The sequence below is a fragment of the Poromitra crassiceps genome (assembly GCF_964638095.1).
Source record: "Poromitra crassiceps genome assembly, chromosome: 1".
Lineage (NCBI taxonomy): Eukaryota > Metazoa > Chordata > Actinopteri > Beryciformes > Melamphaidae > Poromitra > Poromitra crassiceps.
Window position 1 is genome coordinate 63,961,985 of NC_139623.1, and position 26,599 is coordinate 63,988,583.

Below are 26,599 nucleotides of genomic sequence, written 5' to 3' on the forward strand. Positions count from 1 at the left end.
GTCTCTAGTGATTGGTTAGCGTGGACACCATGGTCTCTAGTGATTGGTTAGCGTGGACACCATGGTCTCTAGTGATTGGTTAGGGAAGACCAAAGCCTGCCCCCTCATAGAAATCCTCTGAAATGACTGCAATCTCAGACTAGAAGAGGAAATGAGTGTATGAGTTGACGATTCAGGCTAAGAAAAGGGAGGTCCGTGTGGAAAACATAGAGAAGGTAAACACTACCCATCTGCTTATATTAACGACATTATAATGATACAAAGTGGGTTGATAATCGATAAAGCCATCCTTTAACAAAACTGCTGGGGTGTGGCAGAAGACTAAATGAGTGACATCTGTACGTGTGTGAAAATCCCAATATTGGCATCGTCTGGCTCTGTATTGCTATGCTATGCAGGAGCAAGCTAAAGCTAATGTAAGCTAATGTAAAGATAAATGGTAAGCTGTCATCAGCCCTCAGTTATTATTTTGGTGTACCTCAGGGTTCAATATTGGGTCCTGTGTTGTTTGGTCTCTTCATAAATGATCTTCCGTCTGTATGTAATGATGTTGATATGCAAATGTATGCAGATGATACTGTCATTTATGTACACGCAGCAACCAAACAACAAGCTGCATGTAAACTCACGGCAGCGATGGCCCCTGTCACAGAGTGGCTTAATAGCTCCTGTCTTCACTTAAACACCAAGAAGACAGTCTGTATGTTCTTTACAAAGAGACAAACAGATGATCGAACACCTGATGTCTATGCTGCGGGGGAAAAGCTGACAGTAGTGACTGATATAAAATATCTTGGTTTGACAATTGACTCAAATCTGACCTTTAAAAAGCAAATTAAGAATGTGACAAACATAGTGAAGTTCAACCTGTCCAATTTCCGCCATATTAGGAACTGTCTAAATAGCAGGGCAGCAACACTATTTTTTCATGCCATGATCATGTCACATCTGTCTTATTGCTTGACTAGCTGGGCTCAGGCCTCCTGTACAGCACTCAAACCTTTACAGTCGGTATACCACCAGGCTCTTAAAGTGCTTGACAGGAAGCCAAACACCCATCATCACTGTCATTGCCTAAGAAATCAAAATCTACTAAGCTGGGATAATTTCATTAAAATCACAAACGCCAGTCTTGTTTATAAGATTCTGCATGGCTTGGCCCCTCCCCCCCTTAGTGCTTTTGTTAAGCAAAAAACAATGGATGACAGACGCACCAGGTCTGTGGCAAGAGGCGATTGTTTAATTCCTATGAGGAGGTCTGCCTTCAGACAGGCAGTCTTTTCAGTGAGAGCAGCTCACACATGGAACAGTCTCCCACTACAGGTTAGAGACTGTGACACTTACCGCTCCTTTAAAGTCAACTTAAAATCTTGGTTGAGAGACAATCAAGTGTGTGACCATACCGTGTAACATGACGTGTTTTGATTTACGTTTTTATGTATTATTCCTTATTGTATAATGTATTTTATGTTATTGTATGTGATGTGGCACTATAGGTACAGTATTGCTGTTCCGGTTTGAATGTACTTTTTGTTTTAGCAGTTTTTACCATCTTACTGCCCAGGGACTACGGTTGAAAATTAGCCAAGCTGGCTAAACTGGCGCATTTACAGAAATGTTTATTAATGTGCACTGTCCCTGTAATTTTAAACTCAATAAATGAAAATGAAATGAAAGCTAAGACACGACCAAACTGGTTCCAGGTGCTGCCGGTGTCAGCCACGCTGGAAGTCTTGGACCGCTGGGTGTTTGGGCGGATCTTCTGTGACATCTGGGCGGCGGTGGACGTGCTGTGCTGTACCGCCTCCATCATGTCGCTGTGCGCCATCTCCATAGACCGCTACATCGGCGTGCGCTACCCACTGCAGTACCCCATGATTGTGACGGAGAGGCGCGCCCTGCTGGCCATGCTGGGCGTCTGGATCCTGGCTACAGTCATCTCCATCGGCCCGCTGCTGGGCTGGAAGGAGCCGCCCTCACAGGTAGCACAGTGTTGTGCAAGCCCACACTTCACAAGAGCTAGCTCAAAGTTCAGCTCACGCAGATTCAAATGAACTAGTTCACGTTCATAGCTGAGCCTCATATTTTGAACTTTGAACTATAGCTCACAGTCCCAAAAAATGAGCAGCTCAGTTAATTTCAAGCTCACTTCTTGTTTACCCAGAGAAAAGGCACAGCACTGAAAACGTAACACACAATATAGCTTTTTAAACATCTTTATTTTAAAAGATGAATGTAAAATTCAGGGGCTTTAGCCCAAGCTTCAACAAGAGCAGCCATTTATCTTGCTCTAAAACCAAAAATATACAATTAAAAATATACAGTACATAACTTTTTGGTAACGCTTTAGAATACAGCCCGCAAATAAGTATTTAGTTATAGTATAACAACGGGGTTTAGGGCTGTAGTTATAGTATAACTACGGGGTATAAGGAGTGAAAAAATACTTTAACTAGAGGGTAACAAGATCTGTACTTATAGTATGACTACGGGTCCCAGGAGTGTAGTTATAGTATAACTACGGGGTATAAGGAGTGAATTAATTAAACCCCGTAGTTAGACTATAACTAGACTCCTTAAACCCCGTAGTTAGACTATAACTACACTCCTTAAACCCCGTAGTTATACTATAACTAGACTCCTTAAACCCCATAGTTATACTATACCTAGACTCCTTAAACCCCGTAGTTATACTATAACTACACTCCTTAAACCCCGTAGTTAGACTATAACTAGACTCCTTAAACCCCGTAGTTAGACTATAACTACACTCCTTAAACCCCGTAGTTATACTATAACTAGACTCCTTAAACCCCGTAGTTAGACTATAACTAGACTCCTTAAACCCCGTAGTTATACTATAACTAGACTCCTGAAACCCCATAGTTATACTATAACTACACTCCTTAAACCCCGTAGTTAGACCATAACTACACTCCTTAAACCCCGTAGTTAGACTATAACTACACTCCTTAAACCCCATAGTTATACTATAACTACACTCCTTAAACCCCGTAGTTAGACTATAACTACACTCCTTAAACCCCGTAGTTAGACTATAACTACACTCCTTAAACCCTGTAGTTATACTATAACTACACTCCTTAAACCCCGTAGTTATACTATAACTACACTCCTTAAACCCCGTAATTAGACTATAACTACACTCCTTAAACCCCGTAGTTATACTATAACTACACTCCTTAAACCCCGTAGTTATACTATAACTACACTCCTTAAGCCCCGTAGTTATACTATAACTACACTCCTTAAACCCTGTAGTTATACTATAACTACACTCCTTGTACCCCGTAGTTACCCTGTAAGTACAGTGTGGTACCCCGTAATTAGCCTATAAGTACAAAATTGGTCCCCTGCTTCATAATACAGCCCACGACCCCGTAGTTAGACTATAAGTACAGATCTTGTTACCCTCTAGTTCAAGTATTTTTTCACTCCTTAAACCCCGTAGTATACTATAACTAGACTCCTTAAACCCCGTAGTTACACTATAACTACAGTCCTTAAACCCTGTAGTTATACTATAACTAGACTCCTTAAACCCTGTAGTTAGACTATAACTACACTCCTTAAACCCCGTAGTTATACTATAACTAGACTCCTTAAACCCCGTAGTTATACCATAAGTACAGATCTTGTTACCCTCTAGTATTAATTCACTCCTTATACCCCGTAGTTATACTATAACTACACTCCTGGGACCCGTAGTTATACTATAAGTACAGATCTTGTTACCCTCTAGTTAAAGTATTTTTTCACTCCTTATACCCCGTAGTTATACTATAACTACAGCCCTAAACCCCGTTGTTATACTATAACTACATGCTTATTTGCGGGCTGTATTCTAAAGCGTTACCGCTTTCTCAACATAACATTTTTCCCCAGTCCAGTTCACAGGCAGCTGTTCTATAGACTCATTTAGAGTGGACGTCGTTAGTTGCGCACGCATCGTGGTATCCAAAACTCTGAGGAACTGAAGCCGAACGAGAGAGATCCCCGAATACAGGAAAAAGACGTCTTGTGCCGTATGCGTATAGATGCTGGACATTCCCACTAGGAATATGACGATGTCCGGCACTGCAACTTTGGCGATCTAGTGAGGATTCCATACCAAATTTCAAGCTGAGAGAGAGGCCGTCATATCTGTATTACCTGATCAGCCCGTGACGTCAGTCAAGCCCAAGCATGACGTCAAGCATGACATCAGTTGTCCTCAGTTCATGACGTCAGGCATGACGTCAGTCCTCCCTAGTATATATAGCAAGGGTTCTACGTCACCCCCCACTCTGGAGGATCACAGCAGCAGCCGGCATCGCGCAGGATGGGGGGGGGGGGGGATTCTCTCTAGCCCAAATAGATGCCACCCTCTCGCCTAAAGAGGAGCGCCATCTTACAATGGACTCATACGCCAAAGTAGACCCATCCTGACAGTGAGTACGGGTCAAGAAACCTCACTCCATTGAAAGAGTTAGTTTATTTGTGTAAGGTAACCTGTCTGTTGCTGGCGAAGATTTAAAATACGTGGAGGAGGTGTCAGGATCTTCCATATTTCTATGACAGCTGAACCGCTAGTTGTAACTTTCTGCAACCAGTTCGGCTCCGCCCACAAAATCCCAACACCTTTAGAGGATTTAAACGGCTAGCTAGGCTGCTGTGCTTACAACGTTTAACCCGGACAGCTATCAGCAACTACTAGACTCATAAACCAGAAGACTCACCGAGAGAGAGAGAGAGAGAGAGAGAGAGAGAGAGAGAGAGAGAGAGAGAGAGGACACCGCTTTTCTCTCCGTTTAGCCAACGTTACTTCTATCTTCAGCAGGCGACCGCTATGTTGTGAGAGAAAATACCAGATGTCTGTGTGAACAGGAAGAAAGCATAAACATGATGCACTTTATTTAGTCACTTTCCCATTCGGTCTTCTATTTTTTTTATATTGCTCAAATGCAAAAAATAAATTCAACTTAAAGCAAAATCTGACACTCACCAGCACAAGAGTCAACTCAGCCAACCTCGCCTCACTCGCTCTATAGTCCAGAATGAAACACCCTCCTCCTTATAAGACGCAGAGAATCAGCTGATTGATTGAGTCGATTTGCCACAGCTGTGGTGCTTGGTGTGTGTGTGTGTGTGTGTGTGTGTGTGTGTGTGTGTGAGAGAGAGATCAGAGAGTGAGTGGGTAGGTGTGACTCACGGTGAGAAGGCAAGCGCAGCCTGGCGAAATGACTGCAAAACCGGTTTTATTCTTATATAAATTACCACACACACACAATGGCCAATGGCCAATTATCGAGGTAAGAAGAGAACGAGAAAAAGAACGATGAGAGCGCCGTTCACCCCCGCTCAGCTCACCGTTCATGAAAATAATGAGCTTGCTCAGTGAGTGGCGCTCTATTAGCGTGTTCAACACTTGGTAAGCAAGCTACAAAAAGGACTCCCTCCAGGATTTCGCAGTTTTTTTTTACATTGTGGTCAAAAATGCTTGGGTTTGCTGCGACTTTTCTCAAAAAGTGCAATGTAATTTGCAAAGTTTTATGTGATGTTTTGCAGGAAAATTGCGGGAACTGGCAATTGCAAAAATTGCAAGTTGGGGTGGGGGGATTCAAAATGTTTTCTCAAGAATCGCAATGCTTTTTTCCCCCATAAAATTGTGGGAACTGGAAAAAATGGCAAGTTGAGAAATGTGTTTTTGCTGTTTTTGCAGAGAAACCGCTGGAATTTAGAAAAATGGCACACCCCCGACAAATATTGCAGAGATTGATTGAATTCGCATTAATCATTGTGATTGTAATTGCAATTTCTTGCAGGAATTGAATAAGGTTGATCATTATTGATCTAATTTTAAATGTAATTGATTGTGACAAATGTGCCATGCTCAGCACATCTTACGGTAACACTTTATAATAACGTTCAGTCGTAAGTCATTTATAAGCCTTTAGTTAATGATGAACCAATCACTTACAAAACATGAATATACATTTGTAGATGATTAATAAATGCTATGTTAACACATTGAGTGCCAAGGACGTCTGTGGACGTCCTAAAAAAAAGTAACGAGGAGTGCCAAGGACGTCTGTGGACGTCCTAAAATCATAATTCATATTATTCCATAATTCTGCTGTTTAAGGTCGTACCTAGCCAGTGAGCATGAATCCCTTCAAGGGATCACACGGCGCCACCTTAAACATCGTCACAGGAGCTGCTCCACCCACCTCAGATCCTTTACTTTGTACAGGAGACAGCGGAGAAAGCCGTGATGAAAGTGGAAACCGATGCATGCTTTCTGCCAGAGCCGTATATATTGCTCTGTCTACAGCGGAGAGTGGGCTCGGCTGCATCCGCGCTCACAACTGAGCGAAGAGTATGCCACAAGCTTATGCTTCTATCTATCTCCACACGATTTCCTAGAAAGCCAGCATCCGAAGCCGAACGGCCAAGCCTTTTCGTTCAGTCGCGTTTGCCAGCGCGCATCATTTCCTTGATGGGCGCTGGGATCTGTCCGGGGCAAAAACGGAGTCGAGAAACAAACTCTGTGCGTGTGGGGAGGAGCCCGCAGCTCAGAGGTGGAGAGGGGGGGGGGGGGGGGGGGAGAGGGGTGTGTGGCACACAGGCTGCACAGAAACCACACCACACGCCACCACATCAGAAAACACCAGCCAGAGTCAGTGAATGTGCTCGAAATTAGAGTGCAAAAGGTATTCATAAAAGGGACTATATCTTGGAAAGTTAAAAAAAACGACAGAAAACCCTTGAAAGTGCACTTTTTTGAGAGGCTGTCATTTCATAATGGAACTATCTAGAAACAAAATTTCTTCTTTGGAAGAAGCAGGAGTGTTCAATGTTTCATTAAAGTCCAGCCCCGTTAATATAGCCATAATAGAAAAAATTCTATAGCTGTTTTCAACTGAATGGAAGTGAATCTGGCACAGGCTCCAGACAATTTTACTGAAGCGCTGTGGCACTCAATGTGTTAACATATCACAAATGTGTTGTAAGTCATCTATAAACTTTTAGTAAATGAAGTGTTCCTCACCTGTTATAAATGATGTGTAAATCATTTACAATTCATTTAGAAGGCTTTCTGCATCCCCTAATCTAAAGTGTAAACCATTCATCACACATAAATGTGTTACATACAAGGGGCTAGCTCTGTCAAAATTGAAATTGGTAGCGAGTGGATTGGTTAAACTCACTCCCCAGTATAAAGGCATGTTAATCAGCTCCGCCAAGGGAGCTAGCTCTCTTGGCGTTGCGGTTAACATGTCGTTCTCCCAAGCCGAGGGTCGGCAGTTCGAATCCACCCCTGGACAAGCCCTTAACATTGGTTGCTGCAAGTACCACCTACACAACGCCGTTACATGGGTGTGTGTGTGTGTGTGTGTGTGTGTGTGTGTGTGTGTGTGTGCGCGTGGGGGGGGGGAGTTTTTAGTGCTGACCACTGTGGAAATGAAGCCAAGCTGGGCAAAAGAGAGAATTAAATAGATTAAAGCCTTTTCACATTGCATGAATAATGAATAAGTGACAAGACAATAAAAATAAATAAATAAAAGCTAGTAAGGATTTAGTGTCTTGCTCAAAGACACTTCAGCAGGTTGGGGGTTTGGATCTGTGTCATCTAACACCCAGATGGTGTCCAGGTCTGCATTTGTTTGCATTCGTATCTGGTCTTAAAAATGTGTCATATTGCTTTATACAATCCAAATGCCCCGCTGTGTTTATAGGGATCAAGTATTAAGAGAGAGGGAATGACACAAAACTCCACACCTTAATGGATAACATCATTTTCTTTTTAAGTTGTGCTGATCGTCTTCCCTTCTTGCTGCTGGTGTCTGCACTACAGATCTCAGTGCTAGTTTTATTCAGAAGTCTGTTTGCTACCGTTCACTCTTCTCCAGTATGAAAAATAAACGTCCACAGAGAGGGAATCCATCACAGCATGATCCAAACTTTCTGCTTTCGTTTCACTGAGCTGAGATATAGCTGAGTGTTTTGTTTCACTGAGCTGAGATAGAGCTGAGTGTTTTGTTTCATTGAGCTGAGATAGAGCTGAGTGTTTTGTTTCACTGAGCTGAGATAGAGCTGAGTGTTTTGTTTCACTGAGCTGAGATAGAGCTGAGTGTTTTGTTTCACTGAGCTGAGATAGAGCTGAGTGTCTTGTTTCATTGAGCTGAGATAGAACTGAGTGTCTTGTTTCACTGAGCTGAGATAGAGCTGAGTGTTTTGTTTCATTGAGCTGAGATATAGCTGAGTGTTTTGTTTCACTGAGCTGAGATAGAGCTGAGTGTTTTGTTTCACTGAGCTGAGATAGAGCTGAGTGTTTTGTTTCATTGAGCTGAGATAGAGCTGAGTGTTTTGTTTCACTGAGCTGAGATAGAGCTGAGTGTTTTGTTTCATTGAGCTGAGATAGAGCTGAGTGTTTTGTTTCATTGAGCTGAGATAGAGCTGAGTGTTTTGTTTCACTGAGCTGAGATAGAGCTGAGTGTTTTGTTTCACTGAGCTGAGATAGAGCTGAGTGTTTTGTTTCACTGAGCTGAGATAGAGCTGAGTGTCTTGTTTCATTGAGCTGAGATAGAGCTGAGTGTTTTGTTTCATTGAGCTGAGATAGAGCTGAGTGTTTTGTTTCATTGAGCTGAGATAGAGCTGAGTGTTTTGTTTCATTGAGCTGAGATAGAGCTGAGTGTTTTGTTTCACTGAGCTGAGATATAGCTGAGTGTTTTGTTTCATTGAGCTGAGATATAGCTGAGTGTCTTGTTTCATTGAGCTGAGATAGAGCTGAGTGTCTTGTTTCACTGAGCTGAGTGTTTTGTTTCACTGAGCTGAGATAGAGCTGAGTGTCTTGTTTCACTGAGCTGAGATAGAGCTGAGTGTTTTGTTTCATTGAGCTGAGATAGAGCTGAGTGTCTTGTTTCACTGAGCTGAGATAGAGCTGAGTGTCTTGTTTCACTGAGCTGAGATAGAGCTGAGTGTTTTGTTTCACTGAGCTGAGATAGAGCTGAGTGTTTTGTTTCACTGAGCTGAGATATAGCTGAGTGTTTTGTTTCATTGAGCTGAGATAGAGCTGAGTGTCTTGTTTCATTGAGCTGAGATAGAGCTGAGTGTCTTGTTTCACTGAGCTGAGATAGAGCTGAGTGTCTTGTTTCACTGAGCTGAGATAGAGCTGAGTGTCTTGTTTCACTGAGCTGAGATAGAGCTGAGTGTTTTGTTTCACTGAGCTGAGATAGAGCTGAGTGTTTTGTTTCACTGAGCTGAGATAGAGCTGAGTGTTTTGTTTCACTGAGCTGAGATATAGCTGAGTGTTTTGTTTCATTGAGCTGAGATATAGCTGAGTGTCTTGTTTCATTGAGCTGAGATAGAGCTGAGTGTCTTGTTTCACTGAGCTGAGATAGAGCTGAGTGTTTTGTTTCACTGAGCTGAGATAGAGCTGAGTGTTTTGTTTCACTGAGCTGAGATATAGCTGAGTGTTTTGTTTCATTGAGCTGAGATATAGCTGAGTGTCTTGTTTCACTGAGCTGAGATAGAGCTGAGTGTCTTGTTTCATTGAGCTGAGATAGAGCTGAGTGTCTTGTTTCATTGAGCTGAGATAGAGCTGAGTGTTTTGTTTCATTGAGCTGAGATAGAGCCGAGTGTTTTGTTTCACTGAGCTGAGATAGAGCTGAGTGTCTTGTTTCATTGAGGTGAGATAGAGCTGAGTGTTTTGTTTCATTGAGGTGAGATAGAGCTGAGTGTTTTGTTTCATTGAGCTGAGATATAGCTGAGTGTTTTGTTTCATTGAGCTGAGATATAGCTCAGTGTCTTGTTTCACTGAGCTGAGATAGAGCTGAGTGTTTTGTTTCATTGAGCTGAGATATAGCTGAGTGTCTTGTTTCATTGAGCTGAGATATAGCTCAGTGTTTTGTTTCACTGAGCTGAGATAGAGCTGAGTGTCTTGTTTCATTGAGCTGAGATAGAGCTGAGTGTTTTGTTTCACTGAGCTGAGATAGAGCTGAGTGTCTTGTTTCACTGAGCTGAGATAGAGCTGAGTGTTTTGTTTCACTGAGCTGAGATAGAGCTGAGTGTCTTGTTTCACTGAGCTGAGATAGAGCTGAGTGTTTTGTTTCATTGAGCTGAGATAGAGCTGAGTGTTTTGTTTCACTGAGCTGAGATAGAGCTGAGTGTCTTGTTTCATTGAGGTGAGATAGAGCTGAGTGTTTTGTTTCATTGAGGTGAGATAGAGCTGAGTGTTTTGTTTCATTGAGCTGAGATATAGCTGAGTGTTTTGTTTCATTGAGCTGAGATATAGCTCAGTGTCTTGTTTCACTGAGCTGAGATAGAGCTGAGTGTTTTGTTTCATTGAGCTGAGATATAGCTGAGTGTCTTGTTTCATTGAGCTGAGATATAGCTGAGTGTTTTGTTTCACTGAGCTGAGATAGAGCTGAGTGTCTTGTTTCATTGAGCTGAGATAGAGCTGAGTGTTTTGTTTCACTGAGCTGAGATAGAGCTGAGTGTCTTGTTTCACTGAGCTGAGATAGAGCTGAGTGTTTTGTTTCACTGAGCTGAGATAGAGCTGAGTGTCTTGTTTCACTGAGCTGAGATAGAGCTGAGTGTTTTGTTTCATTGAGCTGAGATATAGCTGAGTGTTTTGTTTCACTGAGCTGAGATAGAGCTGAGTGTCTTGTTTCATTGAGCTGAGATAGAGCTGAGTGTCTTGTTTCACTGAGCTGAGATAGAGCTGAGTGTTTTGTTTCACTGAGCTGAGATATAGCTGAGTGTCTTGTTTCATTGAGGTGAGATAGAGCTGAGTGTTTTGTTTCATTGAGCTGAGATAGAGCTGAGTGTCTTGTTTCATTGAGCTGAGATAGAGCTGAGTGTCTTGTTTCACTGAGCTGAGATAGAGCTGAGTGTTTTGTTTCACTGAGCTGAGATATAGCTGAGTGTTTTGTTTCACTGAGCTGAGATAGAGCTGAGTGTCTTGTTTCATTGAGGTGAGATAGAGCTGAGTGTTTTGTTTCATTGAGCTGAGATAGAGCTGAGTGTTTTGTTTCATTGAGCTGAGATAGAGCTGAGTGTCTTGTTTCACTGAGCTGAGATATAGCTGAGTGTCTTGTTTCACTGAGCTGAGATAGAGCTGAGTGTCTTGTTTCATTGAGGTGAGATAGAGCTGAGTGTTTTGTTTCATTGAGCTGAGATAGAGCTGAGTGTTTTGTTTCATTGAGCTGAGATAGAGCTGAGTGTCTTGTTTCACTGAGCTGAGATATAGCTGAGTGTCTTGTTTCACTGAGCTGAGATAGAGCTGAGTGTCTTGTTTCACTGAGCTGAGATAGAGCTGAGTGTTTTGTTTCATTGAGCTGAGATAGAGCTGAGTGTCTTGTTTCACTGAGCTGAGATAGAGCTGAGTGTCTTGTTTCACTGAGCTGAGATAGAGCTGAGTGTTTTGTTTCACTGAGCTGAGATAGAGCTGAGTGTTTTGTTTCACTGAGCTGAGATATAGCTGAGTGTTTTGTTTCATTGAGCTGAGATAGAGCTGAGTGTCTTGTTTCATTGAGCTGAGATAGAGCTGAGTGTCTTGTTTCACTGAGCTGAGATAGAGCTGAGTGTCTTGTTTCACTGAGCTGAGATAGAGCTGAGTGTCTTGTTTCACTGAGCTGAGATAGAGCTGAGTGTTTTGTTTCACTGAGCTGAGATAGAGCTGAGTGTTTTGTTTCACTGAGCTGAGATAGAGCTGAGTGTTTTGTTTCACTGAGCTGAGATATAGCTGAGTGTTTTGTTTCATTGAGCTGAGATATAGCTGAGTGTCTTGTTTCATTGAGCTGAGATAGAGCTGAGTGTCTTGTTTCACTGAGCTGAGATAGAGCTGAGTGTTTTGTTTCACTGAGCTGAGATAGAGCTGAGTGTTTTGTTTCACTGAGCTGAGATATAGCTGAGTGTTTTGTTTCATTGAGCTGAGATATAGCTGAGTGTCTTGTTTCACTGAGCTGAGATAGAGCTGAGTGTCTTGTTTCATTGAGCTGAGATAGAGCTGAGTGTCTTGTTTCATTGAGCTGAGATAGAGCTGAGTGTTTTGTTTCATTGAGCTGAGATAGAGCTGAGTGTTTTGTTTCACTGAGCTGAGATAGAGCTGAGTGTCTTGTTTCATTGAGGTGAGATAGAGCTGAGTGTTTTGTTTCATTGAGGTGAGATAGAGCTGAGTGTTTTGTTTCATTGAGCTGAGATATAGCTGAGTGTTTTGTTTCATTGAGCTGAGATATAGCTCAGTGTCTTGTTTCACTGAGCTGAGATAGAGCTGAGTGTTTTGTTTCATTGAGCTGAGATATAGCTGAGTGTCTTGTTTCATTGAGCTGAGATATAGCTCAGTGTCTTGTTTCACTGAGCTGAGATAGAGCTGAGTGTTTTGTTTCATTGAGCTGAGATATAGCTGAGTGTTTTGTTTCACTGAGCTGAGATAGAGCTGAGTGTCTTGTTTCATTGAGCTGAGATAGAGCTGAGTGTTTTGTTTCACTGAGCTGAGATAGAGCTGAGTGTCTTGTTTCACTGAGCTGAGATAGAGCTGAGTGTTTTGTTTCACTGAGCTGAGATAGAGCTGAGTGTCTTGTTTCACTGAGCTGAGATAGAGCTGAGTGTTTTGTTTCATTGAGCTGAGATATAGCTGAGTGTTTTGTTTCACTGAGCTGAGATAGAGCTGAGTGTCTTGTTTCATTGAGCTGAGATAGAGCTGAGTGTCTTGTTTCACTGAGCTGAGATAGAGCTGAGTGTTTTGTTTCACTGAGCTGAGATATAGCTGAGTGTCTTGTTTCATTGAGGTGAGATAGAGCTGAGTGTTTTGTTTCATTGAGCTGAGATAGAGCTGAGTGTCTTGTTTCATTGAGCTGAGATAGAGCTGAGTGTCTTGTTTCACTGAGCTGAGATAGAGCTGAGTGTTTTGTTTCACTGAGCTGAGATATAGCTGAGTGTTTTGTTTCACTGAGCTGAGATAGAGCTGAGTGTCTTGTTTCATTGAGGTGAGATAGAGCTGAGTGTTTTGTTTCATTGAGCTGAGATAGAGCTGAGTGTTTTGTTTCATTGAGCTGAGATAGAGCTGAGTGTCTTGTTTCACTGAGCTGAGATATAGCTGAGTGTCTTGTTTCACTGAGCTGAGATAGAGCTGAGTGTCTTGTTTCATTGAGGTGAGATATAGCTGAGTGTTTTGTTTCATTGAGCTGAGATAGAGCTGAGTGTCTTGTTTCATTGAGCTGAGATAGAGCTGAGTGTCTTGTTTCATTGAGGTGAGATATAGCTGAGTGTCTTGTTTCATTGAGCTGAGATAGAGCTGAGTGTTTTGTTTCACTGAACTGACATAGAGCTCAGTGTTTTGTTTCACTGAGCTGAGATATAGCTGAGTGTTTTGTTTCACTGAGCTGAGATAGAGCTGAGTGTTTTGTTTCACTGAGCTGAGATAGAGCTGAGTGTTTTGTTTCACTGAGCTGAGATAGAGCTGAGTGTCTTGTTTCATTGAGCTGAGATAGAGCTGAGTGTTTTGTTTCACTGAGCTGAGATAGAGCTGAGTGTCTTGTTTCACTGAGCTGAGATAGAGCTGAGTGTCTTGTTTCATTGAGCTGAGATAGAGCTGAGTGTTTTGTTTCATTGAGCTGAGATAGAGCTGAGTGTTTTGTTTCATTGAGCTGAGATAGAGCTGAGTGTCTTGTTTCATTGAGCTGAGATAGAGCTGAGTGTCTTGTTTCACTGAGCTGAGATAGAGCTGAGTGTCTTGTTTCATTGAGCTGAGATAGAGCTGAGTGTTTTGTTTCATTGAGCTGAGATAGAGCTGAGTGTTTTGTTTCATTGAGCTGAGATAGAGCTGAGTGTTTTGTTTCATTGAGCTGAGATAGAGCTGAGTGTTTTGTTTCATTGAGCTGAGATAGAGCTGAGTGTTTTGTTTCATTGAGCTGAGATATAGCTGAGTGTTTTGTTTCATTGAGCTGAGATAGAGCTGAGTGTTTTGTTTCATTGAGCTGAGATAGAGCTGAGTGTCTTGTTTCACTGAGCTGAGATAGAGCTGAGTGTTTTGTTTCATTGAGCTGAGATAGAGCTGAGTGTTTTGTTTCATTGAGCTGAGATAGAGCTGAGTGTTTTGTTTCACTGAGCTGAGATAGAGCTGAGTGTTTTGTTTCATTGAGCTGAGATAGAGCTGAGTGTCTTGTTTCATTGAGCTGAGATAGAGCTGAGTGTTTTGTTTCACTGAGCTGAGATAGAGCTGAGTGTTTTGTTTCACTGAGCTGAGATATAGCTGAGTGTTTTGTTTTGATCTCAGCGCTCCGCTCTGCTGACTGTTAGTCAGCTCACTGACATCCGCAAGGAAGAAATGGAGTCTCCTCCAGGAAATAATCCTGAGAAAGAGTTTACTGTTGCATCCATCTCTTTTTATCTAGGCTGTCTTTGTCAGCAGCTCATTTCAAGCTCAGTTTAACACAGTAAAAACATTTAAAAAAAATCCAAAATATATCTTTTTGAGTATTGTTATATACCCGTATATCTCTCCTCCCTTGTGTTGTCAGGCTCCATCTGGGCCCTTCTTGAACTAGCTTCTTTCTCTCTTTAAAAAAAATAATAATAATACTAACCTGAACTAAACTTGTACCACTGTTCCTTCAGAAGTTGTAGTTGTCATAGACTGTGTTGCATAGTTGATTGCTCTATTGCTGACAAAAATATGTTATTGTAAGTCGCTTTGGATAAAAGCATCTGCCAAATGACGTAATGTAATGTAATGTTAAAGCCTATAGCTACAGCAATTAATTAATCACAATAATCAAAAGACAAGACAAATCTGAGAGGTAGATGTGTGTGTGTGCGTGCGTGTGTCTGTGTGTGTGTGTGTGTGTGTGTGTGTGTGTGTGCGTGTGTGCGTGTGCGTGTGTGTGTGAGTGTGTGTGTGTGTGGGGAGTTTTCAGTGCTGACCACTGTGGAAACGAAGCCAAGCTGGGCAAAAGGGAGGATGAAATAGATTAAAGCCTTTCACCTTGCATTCAGTCTGGCATCTGATGAGGCCAGGTGTTTTGTTTCACAGAAACATCTGGGAACTCAATCTTAGAAACAGTTAAAAAAGGGCCGGCACTTTTTCAAACAATACTTGGCATGTGATTGGATGAACTATCTCTCTATCACTGTCTATCACGAGCTAACTTCAACCACTTAGGACCACCTCCTCCTTCCTCGATTGGTAATTCGGATTCAAACGAAATAGATCATGCTTTGCAAATGGATTTGTCATGTGATCGTGATCTCGTTCTAGTGTGAATCCAGCTGTGTCGCAATGAAGAGGTCTAAACGATAGCGTTGCACGTATCTGCAAATGTGATATACAACACCGAAACATTAATCAATGCACCTGTAGTTTGCAGAAACATAACATGCCATAACATATATTTGCCGAGTGGGCTGGCTAAACTAGTCTACTAAACTAAACCGAACTAAACTAACCCCCGTCCCCCCTGCAGGACGAGACGGTGTGTCCCATCACGGAGGAGCCCTTCTACGCTCTCTTCTCCTCGCTCGGCTCTTTCTACATCCCACTGGCGGTGATCCTGGCCATGTACTGCCGGGTCTATATCGTGGCCAAACGCACCACCAAAAACCTGGAGGCCGGCATGATGAAGGAGCGGCAGGAGGACTCGAACGAGCTCACCTTGAGGATCCACTGCAAGAACCAGCAGATCCAGGAGCTGTGCGGGGGCAAGGGGGGCGGGGGCTCGGCCGGACGCAGCACCCTCACCGTCAAGCTGCTCAAGTTCTCCAGAGAGAAGAAAGCAGCAAAGACGCTGGGCGTGGTGGTGGGCATGTTCATTCTCTGCTGGCTGCCCTTCTTCCTGGCACTGCCGCTCGGTGAGTGGAGTGGGGCTAATGTGTGTGTGTGTGTGTGTGTGTGTGTGTGTGTGTGTGTGTGTGTGTGTGTGTGTGTGTATGTGTGTGTCTGTGTGTGTGTGTGTGTGTGTGTGTGTGTGTGTGTGTGTGTGTGTGTGTGTGTGTGTGTGTGTGTGTGTGTGTGTGTGTGTGTGTGTGTGTGTGCTTTTGTTTTCCTGTATTTCTGTACTTTCAAGGCCCAACGGTCTTCACAAAGGTAGAAAGAAGACAGAACTCCTCCAAAGTGAAGACATTTTAGCACACTCCTCATTGTAAGGGGCTAGTTTAGGGTTCACACTAGAGTTTAAGGTTAAGATTTTGTTTAGATTTAGGGTCTGGAGTCAAATCCCAAAAATGAAAGTTCAGTCATTATCTACTCGGCACCATGCCGATGAAAAGCCGGGTGAAGTTCCTTAGTCCACAAAACAGTCCTGGATCTTCACAGCAAAACAGTGTTGCAGCATTCTCCTAAACAACCAAAGTTCATGGGGACATAAAATAAGAACCGAGAGGGAAAAGGCTCCATCTTGCCCCTGTGTAATCCAAGTGTTCAGAATCCCCGAGATGCCAAGTTCACTTCAAACGATGTCAATTACACACTGTCACTGCTGAGCTCAAAGTTCACGTTAGCCCCCATCTGAAGTGTGTGCAGGAGCTCGAAGGCTCTCCTTCCCTGGATTTTTGGACGGTGAAAAGTGTTTGCCACACACCCACGCTGCACTGACAAGTTGAGATCCAGATGAAGAGCGCATGAGCTGTGCACCCACTTCACATGGAGTGCACGCTAACATGAACGTGAAGATTTCAGCTACCGTAAATACAGGGTGTAAATGACGTCTTCTCAAGTGAACTTGGCATCTCGGTGCTGTGAAGCTCCAGGACTGTTTTGTGGACGAAACTTCACCCGACTTTCCATCAGAATGTGATTGAGTAGATAATGGATGAATTGTAATGTTTGGCTGAACTGTTCTTTTAAGGTGAATGGTTTGGGGTTTGGACATGAATGAAGTCCTCACAAGTGTGTTGGAGTGTTTATGTGCAGCGCTGCAGTGTTTCCTGCACACTTGGCCTCTGGAACAACATTCACATCACGTTCCTTTGAAAGCAAAAATAATGAGATTTATCAAGCTGAGCTGCTGCTCTTGAAGACATAACACATTACCACTCAATCATATTAGAAAAATAGCTGTGTGCCATGTGTGCCTCCCAGTGTTTTGGTTTTGTTCTGGGCCCGGAGCCTCAGCAGTGTGTGAGCCACACAGAACATTTAGTGTATTTTTAAGCCTTTATTTGGCCAGGGAGGGTTATCTGAGCACGCATGGTATGTTTCAGCATGGCCCTCCTCCACACCATACACTAACATACTCCATGGTATGTTTCAGCATGGCCCTCCTCCACACTAACATACTCCATGGTATGTTTCAGCATGGCCCTCCTCCACACTAACATACTCCATGGTATGTTTCAGCATGGCCCTCCTCCACATCATACACTAACATACTCCATGGTATGTTTCAGCATGGCCCTCCTCCACACTAACATACTCCATGGTATGTTTCAGCATGGCCCTCCTCCACACTAACATACTCCATGGTATGTTTCAGCATGGCCCTCCTCCACATCATACACTAACATACTCCATGGTATGTTTCAGCATGGCCCTCCTCCACACTAACATACTCCATGGTATGTTTCAGCATGGCCCTCCTCCACATCATACACTAACATACTCCATGGTATGCTTCAGCATGGCCCTCCTCCACATCATACACTAACATACTCCATGGTATGTTTCAGCATGGCCCTCCTCCACATCATACACTAACATACTCCATGGTATGTTTGAGCATGGCCCTCCTCCACATCATACACTAACATACTCCATGGTATGTTTCAGCATGGCCCTCCTCCACATCATACACTAACATACTCCATGGTATGTTTCAGCATGGCCCTCCTCCACATCATACACTAACATACTCCATGATATGTTTCAGCATGGCCCTCCTCCACATCATACACTAACATACTCCATGGTATGTTTCAGCATGGCCCTCCTCCACATCATACACTAACATACTCCATGGTATGTTTCAGCATGGCCCTCCTCCACATCATACACTAACATACTCCATGGTATGCTTCAGCATGGCCCTCCTCCACATCATACACTAACATACTCCATGGTATGCTTCAGCATGGCCCTCCTCCATATCATACACTAACATACTCCATGGTATGTTTCAGCATGGCCCTCCTCCACATCATACACTAACATACTCCATGGTATGTTTCAGCATGGCCCTCCTCCACATCATACACTAACATACTCCATGGTATGTTTCAGCATGGCCCTCCTCCACATCATACACTAACATACTCCATGGTATGCTTCAGCATGGCCCTCCTCCACATCATACACTAACATACTCCATGGTATGTTTTAGCATGGCCCTCCTCCACATCATACACTAACATACTCCATGGTATGTTTCAACATGGCCCTCCTCCACATCATACACTAACATAATCCATGGTATCCTTCAGCATGGCCCTCCTCCACATCATACACTAACATACTCCATGGTATGTTTTAGCATGGCCCTCCTCCACATCATACACTAACATACTCCATGGTATGTTTCAGCATGGCCCTCCTCCACATCATACACTAACATACTCCATGGTGTGTTTCAACATGGCCCTCCTCCACATCATACACTAACATACTCCATGGTATCTTTCAGCATGGCCCTCCTCCACATCATACACTAACATACTCCATGGTATCTTTCAGCATGGCCCTCCTCCACATCATACACTCACATACTCCATGGTATGTTTCAGCATGGCCCTCCTCCACATCATACACTAACATACTCCATGGTATGTTTCAGCATGGCCCTCCTCCACATCATACACTAACATACTCCATGGTATGTTTTAGCATAGCCCTCCTCCCCATCCATTTACTAACATACTCCATGGTATGTTTCAGCATGACCCTCCTCCACATCATACACTAACATACTCCATGGTATGTTTTAGCATAGCCCTCCTCCACATCCATTTACTAACATACTCCATGGTATGTTTTAGCATAGCCCTCCTCCACATCCATTTACTAACATACTCCATGGTATGTTTTAGCATGGCCCTCCTCCACATCCATTTATTAACATACTCCATGGTATGTTTTAGCATAGCCCTCCTCCACATCCATTTACTAACATACTCCATGGTATGTTTTAGCATAGCCCTCCTCCACATCCATTTACTAACATACTCCATGGTATGTTTCACCATGGCCCTCCTCCACATCATACACTAACATACTCCATGGTATGTTTCAGCATGGCCCTCCTCCACATCATACACTAACATACTCCATGGTATGTTTCAGCATGGCCCTCCTCCACATCCATTGTGGAAGCTAAAAACCTAATCTAAGAAAAACCCTCAGATACCCTCAGAAACGCTCTAAGAAAGAGACAGTCACACAGTCCTGGAATAGATAATTGGTCTATTTTATTGTAAGTACACAACCCTTATATAGCCGTCCTGGCACGCAAGTCTCAGTCAGGAAGTCACAGGGACCACTCTGTTGCTCTGAAGCGGCCCTCTGCTTCCCGAGATAAGACCTATTCACAACTTCCTACAGAGAAACGATTTCACTGTCCTAGTCTGTGCGTCTGGCAAAATTCCACCACACCATACATTAACATACTCCATGGTATGTTTCAGCATGGCCCTCCTCCACATCCATACACTAACATACTCCATGGTATGTTTCAGCATGGCCCTCCTCCACATCCATACACTAACATACTCCATGGTATGTTACAGCATGGCGCTCCTCCACACCATACACTAATTCAGCTGCCAGGGTTCTGACCCGCACCAAACCCTGGCAGCACATCACTCCCACCCTCATCCACCTCCACTGGCTCCCGGTCAAGTCCCGTATCTTGTACAAAATCCTACTCCTCACATACAAATCCCTCCACACCCTCGCCCCCCAGTACCTGTCTGACCTCCTGCAACCCTACACCCCATCCCGGAACCTGAGGTCCTCCAACTCGGGTCTCCTCTCCATCCCCCACTCCCGCCTGCCAACCTTTGGGGCCGGAGCCATCAGCGTGGCGGCCCCCACCCTTTGGAACTCTCTCCCAGCCTAAATCTGCAACGCCCCATCACTGGCCAGTTTCAAAACTCTACTCAAAACTCACCTGTTCAACACAGCCTTTGGCAACTAGTCTCTTCTGTTCCTTGTTGCTCTTTGTTATCCTCTATGTGTGTCCGTCATCTTTTTATACTTTTGTAAAGCGGCCTTGGGTTCCTTGAAAGGCGCTATATAAATCCAAGCTATTATTATTATTATTATTATTATACTCTATGGTATGGTTCAGCATGGCCCTCCTCCACATCATACACTAATGGCCCATTTCAGCTGGTATTAGCGCGGCTCTGCCCAGCTCGTCTCGCTTTTTTGTCTCATTCTACTGATCAAAAACCTGGACAGCCGGGTTGAGTCGGGGTTGAGTCGTGCTAGTTTTGGTCCCTGCTTTGTTGAGGTTCCAGCCGGTACCATGCGGTGACGTGAAAACCCTGCAGACGACTGATTGGTCAGGCAGAATCGGGTTTACTGTATCTACTGTCAATAGGGATGGGACTCAATACCCGGGTCCTTACGGAAAATCAATAAGGTCCGACCTTATCGATACTGTTATCGAGGGTGGGGTGTGCTTTTAGGTGACAGCCACCACTCCCGGATTGAAAGGCGAGCGGAGGCATTTCCACCCAGCTCCTCCTAGCCCAAATTAATATTTTCATAGGTTAGTGTAGCCTAGGCTACTGTATGATGAACGAATTCATTCAACAACGTGGGCGCCCCCTGTGTGGCCCGCGCTGGAATTGCATTTTTTTTTTACAGTGCACCTGAACGCAACATGCAAGATACCCGCTGAATAAGTGTCCAAATGTTCATGTAATTCTGGCCAATACTCACACTTCTGTTATAGCATTTCAGTCTGGAATATGGAATATCTTTCAATAATCTATGATTTAGCTGCTAAATTGTCAAATACTACCGTCTGCTCGCTACCCAGGCACTTATGTATGTACTTAACCTATCCGGTGTGCACAACATTGTCAGACTAAACTCCGTCTGACACCTACAATCCGCTACAGAAAAATGTATATTGTTTGTTTATTAACTGGCCCCTGGCCTTCTATCATTTCACGAAAGTGGCCCCCGGGCAAAGCAAGTTGAGTATCCCTGATGTAGCCTATTAGGTACAAGGCTAATTCTTATCTTCTGGTTCCAGTTTTTTGTAAAGCAAATTATTCCCATGAAGTAGCCTAATTAGCGCCCGTACTCCGTTCAGTGTCATATCTTCAGTGCCTACTGCCCAGGTGGGGTATCTCGTCGTAAGGGCCTTTCTGTCTGTGTGGAGTTTGCATGTTCTCCCCGTGCTCCCCCAGGGGGGTTCCTCCGTATATAAACCCCCCCCCCCCCATTAAAAACATGCAGAAGATCAGATCGTCATCGTCATCCGACCAGTGACGACAACATCCGAAGTCGGTCCCCGGTCGCTGTACGAGAAAGCGACCACTGCTCCTGGCCTGCCCCCCGGAGGAAAGGACAAAGCCAGGATGGGTTAAATGCAGAGGACAAATTTCACCGGCCACCGTCAGCATGTGTGTGTTGTGACCCTCCGTGCATGTGTTGATTGTAATCGTGTGACAATAAAGACGGGCTTGTCCGTCTGAAATCGTGTTAAATCGTGAAAGACGACACCCGCATATCAAACAGCTGCAGTCTGCATAACGTTCGTCGGGCGAATAGTATAGGCTTAAATGCACATGACTACTATAAGGTTAGTAGTTTTTGTAAGGGAATGCACAAGTGGCTAGCTAGACAGATTGCAGTTCTGGAGCTGGTTTCCAGAGGGAATCCTCAGACCAACTCGCCACAGACAGCTATAGTCCTCTGAAGCGTATTATTATATCCGTTAATTTTACCTACTGTTAACATCGTTTGAGCATAAAGCCTAACCTACTTAAAGGGGGACTAACCCCCTAGATATGTATTAGAACAGTGATTTGAAAATACCTATGGAAAAAACCAAGAAATGACATATACTCTTGTCTATACTAGACTCTTTGGCTGTGTTCAAGTCTAGATTTTTTTTCGGAAATCGACGCCATTACAGTTTGCCTACTGCCTCAAAAATAATTTATTTGAGAGGGGCAATATATTTATAAATATCAACAACTAGCCAACGCTGGTGGCCTGTATGGAAACATAAAATCTGAAAATGGTTGAAAGTTATATCAATTTGGTAATTCAGTGGCGAACTAGAAATTTTATTATTTTTCTGCATGTATCTCTATGGCAGCTCTCAAACTACGTTACGAGAGCAAAGTGACATGGGCTCGTTAACAGCAGCACACCCACAATAGGACAAACCTCTCGCTCTGGGGTAACACAATGCGAGATTTCTCCACGTAATTCCCTCGTCTAACTAGAGATAAACCGCGTAATGAAATCCGTTTTTAATTAGCGTTTTGGGGCTTTTCGTGATTCTTGTTAAAAGTTACTGCAGCGCAGGGTTCTATTATACAATCCATGAGCGCAGGGCAGTGTCAGACCTCCATGTGTGAAGAGCTCCGCCCGCGCGTCCCCGCTGCCTGAGCACACAGCAGCTCGTGCTCGTGCTCTAAAAGGCAGGGTGCCTACGAGCTGCTGCGTGGCTGGCAGAAAGGGCTCCAGACTCAGTGTGATAATCCTCTAACAGCATTTGAGCTTATTCAGGTAAGATATTTATAATGTAATGACACATTCAGCGATAAACTGTCTACAATGAAGACATATGTCAAATATGACAACGTGGTGTTCAGTATTTTAAGAGCACAGGAGCTACTTGCTTGATCAAACGGTCAAACCCAATCCGCCCAGCAAAACACACACACACAGACACACCGAGAGAGCCCAGCTGCTGCTGCGCGCGCGCCTGGAGCTTGGCGCTAGTGCATGAGGTTTACAGTACGACTCTCTCCCGCCCGCTCCCGCCTGCCTGGGCTGGAGACAGTGCTTCCCACTCGGACTGATAATATAAACATCATCATTCGAGCTTATCCAGGTAAGATATTAATAAAGTAGTGACACATTCAGCGGGAAACTAACTATAATTAAGACATGTGCCAACTTTGACGACGTTTGGTTCAGTATTTTAAGAGCAAACTTCAATAGGAATAGGCTTGGAGTTCTGAGGAGCCGAAAGGGTACAGGGGGGGTAGGGGAGTAATTATCTTGAAATCCCATAGTCTTTGGGAACACTGTGACGTCAGTGTGTTCCTAATATCCCATTCATTTGAGAAAAAAAAAAAAGCAGTCTTCGACCCTTAGAGGGCGCTTATGCCAGATATGCTGCTGAAAAATGATACAAATGGTCAAATGGCAACAGTTTGGTGTCAAATGTGGAAATTCTGACCAGAATTCTTCACACATCACCCCCAAAGTCATATATATTGGTTAAAAGCTGAAAAAAAGTGTTTTGGGGGTTAGTTACACTTTAAGCTGCGTTCACACCGACCTATTAAAGTTTTTCGCTGGCATCGAGTTTACATACAAAGTCAATGCAAACGAGCGATTGAGCGTATTTTCGCCCGGGAGAAAAATCACTGGGCGTCTGAGCGACAGAGGCAGAGCGATAGGGAGAAAATTCGCTCCTCGCCCGAGATGAAATATCCCAACTCGAGCGAAATGACGCTGGCATCAGTCGCTCGCTGTTCAACGCTGATTGGTTGCCGTGTGAGAGTGAGTCAAGGATCACACTGGCTTGGAACAAACCGCTGGTTTATTGTGTGGCAACAAACTGCATTGACAGCTGATTGACAGGCTGACAAATGACATGAAGTGAAGTCTGTACTACCGGTATAGAACTCACGTTAGGAGCACGCTGATAGGCTTAGCTTGTAAACAACTACGGTGGCTCGTAGTGGACAAACATCATAGGGCTGTCCCAAACGATTATTTTCTTATCGATTCGACTAACGATTATTTTTCCGATTAGTCGATTAATCTAACGATTATTATTATTTAATTTTTTTTATTATATAACAATAAATTTACCCAAAACAAATAAATAACCAAAAACTTCTCAATTTCTGTATTTTATTTAACCATCTCATTCTCTTTAACAGTCCAACATAAAATCTCTCAAATAAAATTAAAGCAAGAGCTTGTCCTCAAATAAAATGAATATAGTGCAATTCAAAATAAAATAGTAGAATAAATTAAATTCAAGTCACTTTCAGGAGGAATACCAAAAACCTTGTGCAATGTCAACTGAGTTTAGCAGCAGTCCAACATAAAATCATCATCTTACAGTACAATGGTGTGCAATTTTCAGTAACAGTGCTCTTAATTTTGGAGAAAGACAAATGCTCCAGGTAAGCGCTAATGTTAGAGGCTAACTGTTACTTGTTGTTACTTTAAATGGCAGTAAAACGCCACTGAATGACCAAATTGATTTAACTTTTAACCATTTCGATTTCCACTTTCCATACGGACCCCAGTATTGGTTAGTTGTTTATAACGTGACTATATTTATAACGTTTATAACGTACAACGGTTTCCAGTTTATAACTGTCTACAGCCAGAGTGCGGTTGTAGCTATAGCGCAACACACAGATTCAGCCCGCAAACCGGAGTACGTTATTAACGTTATAAATATAGTCACGACGTTAACAACTAACCAATGCTGGGGGTCCGTATTGAAAGTGAAAATCGAAATGGTTAACACATTCACTGCCAGCCGTTTTTTTTTTACTGTAGGTAGCTTCTGCCAGAGGGTTTTTTTGAGGATTCTGGCTCATCTTTCAAGACCCGAGGATTCTTTTCTGCTAAGATTTTGTGAACACAAAATATCTCAAAAGAACTAATAGAATGTGTGCTTTCTCTGTCTAAAAGAGTTAGTTTGTAGAGTTAGTAGTTATGTAGGCATTAGCACTTGAATACAGCATGGTTTCAGCGTCTGAAAATTTAAGCTGAGATAAATAGCTTTTTGTGAAATTAGATAGAACAGTCACTTTAACCATTCATTTTTGGCATCAGTAAGACGTCAGACATCTAAACAATAGTTTTGAACAGTAATTTCCTCCATAACAGCAGGAAACCCCCCTCTACTTCAAACTCCTCCCTCCGTGTGTGTTCTTCTTGGCTGCAGCGGGCGTGTCACAAGCTCGTTTCTGCTGCTGCTGCTGCTGCTCCTGTCTGCTGGCGGCCGCTGGGCGAGGATGGGCTCACTCGTTTCTTGGGGTTTCGGTTGAGAAACCCCAAGAAACGGGGTTTCTTTTGCGATTCTGGTCTTATTAATGCTGCGTGTTTCAAAGTGTGTTGCACCCATAAACTATTATGCAAATTTGCAATCCCCCACCGCCAGCAATCAGCGCGAAAGCGAAAGCGTTTTCGCCAATCCATTTTACAGTATAAGAATGGTTTCATCACGCGTTCCCCTGCAGTTTTGGCTCGGCTTTTTCTAGTGTGGAGAGCACTGTCGCCACTTAGTGGGTCGGTGGAATGGGTTGTACACGTTCGGCGGCTCCAATATTTATATAAGAGATGTAAAAGGGTTAGATCAACGTCCCACCGTCAAATTTTTTTTTTTTTTTTACGTATTAACACGTTCACTGCCAATGGCGAGTTGACTCGTCAAAAAAAATCCAACGGTTGACTGCCAATGACGAGTTGAGACGTCAAAAAAAAAAAAAAAAATTTGACGGTGCTACGTGGATCAATGCCCCCCACGTCTCCTATAAAAATATTGGAGCCACCGAACGTGTACAACCCATTCCACCGACCCACTAAGTGGCGACAGTGCTCTCCATTCTAGAGGAAGGCAAGCAAAAAGCAGTGTGAGGAAGCCATTCTCATGAAAATGGATTGGCGAAAACGCTTTCGCGCTTGGGAGCTGGCGGTGGGGTTTTGCAAATTTGCATAATAGATTACGGGTGGAACACACTTTGAAACACGCAGCATAAATAAGACCAGAATTGCAAAAGCTTCATCAAAGCTCTCAGAACCCCAAGAAACGAGCGAGCCCATCCAGACTTGCCCAGCGGCCGCCAGCAGACAGGCACAGCAGCAGCAAAGCAGTGAGCCTGGTGACGCGAGGTTACAGCAGCAACAGAAACAAGCTTGTGACACGCCCGCTGCAGCCAAGAAGAACACACACGGAGGGAGGAGTTTGAAGGAGAGGGGTGTTTCCTGCTGTTATGGAGGAAATTACTGTTCAAAACTATTGTTTAGATGTCTGACGTCTTACTGATGCCAAAAATGAATGGTTAAAGTGACTGTTCTATCGAATTTCACAAAAAGCCGTTTATCTCAGAATAAATTTTCAGACGCTGAAACCATGCTGTATTCAACTACTAATGCTTACATAACTACTAACTCTACAAACTAACTCTTTTAGACAGAGAAAGCACACATTCTATTAGTTCTTTTGAGATATTGTGTGTTCACAAAATCCTAACAGAAACGAATCCTCGGCTCTTGAAAGATGAGCCAGAATCCTCAAAAAAACCCTCTGGCAGAAGCTAACTACAGTATTGAAAAACGGCTGGCAGTGAATGTGTTAACACGTCATTGGCAGTCAACCGTTGGATTTTTTTTGACGTATCAACACGTCATTGGCAGTGAACGTGTTAAAAGTTAAATCAA

The 26,599-nt window shown here is 43.4% G+C and overlaps 1 protein-coding gene across 1 annotated transcript in view; it reads left to right on the forward strand.

Moving 5' to 3' along the window:
- Positions 1-26,599, forward strand: part of LOC310790272 (alpha-1A adrenergic receptor-like) — a gene marked incomplete at both ends in the record, with an annotated part of 78,483 nt that overhangs the window by 11,969 nt on the left and 39,915 nt on the right. The window contains 2 exons of the mRNA XM_083651942.1: positions 1,704-1,982; positions 15,468-15,852. Of these exons, the coding sequence (XP_083508068.1) occupies positions 1,704-1,982; positions 15,468-15,852 (664 nt within the window). The remainder of the gene's footprint in view (positions 1-1,703; positions 1,983-15,467; positions 15,853-26,599) is intronic.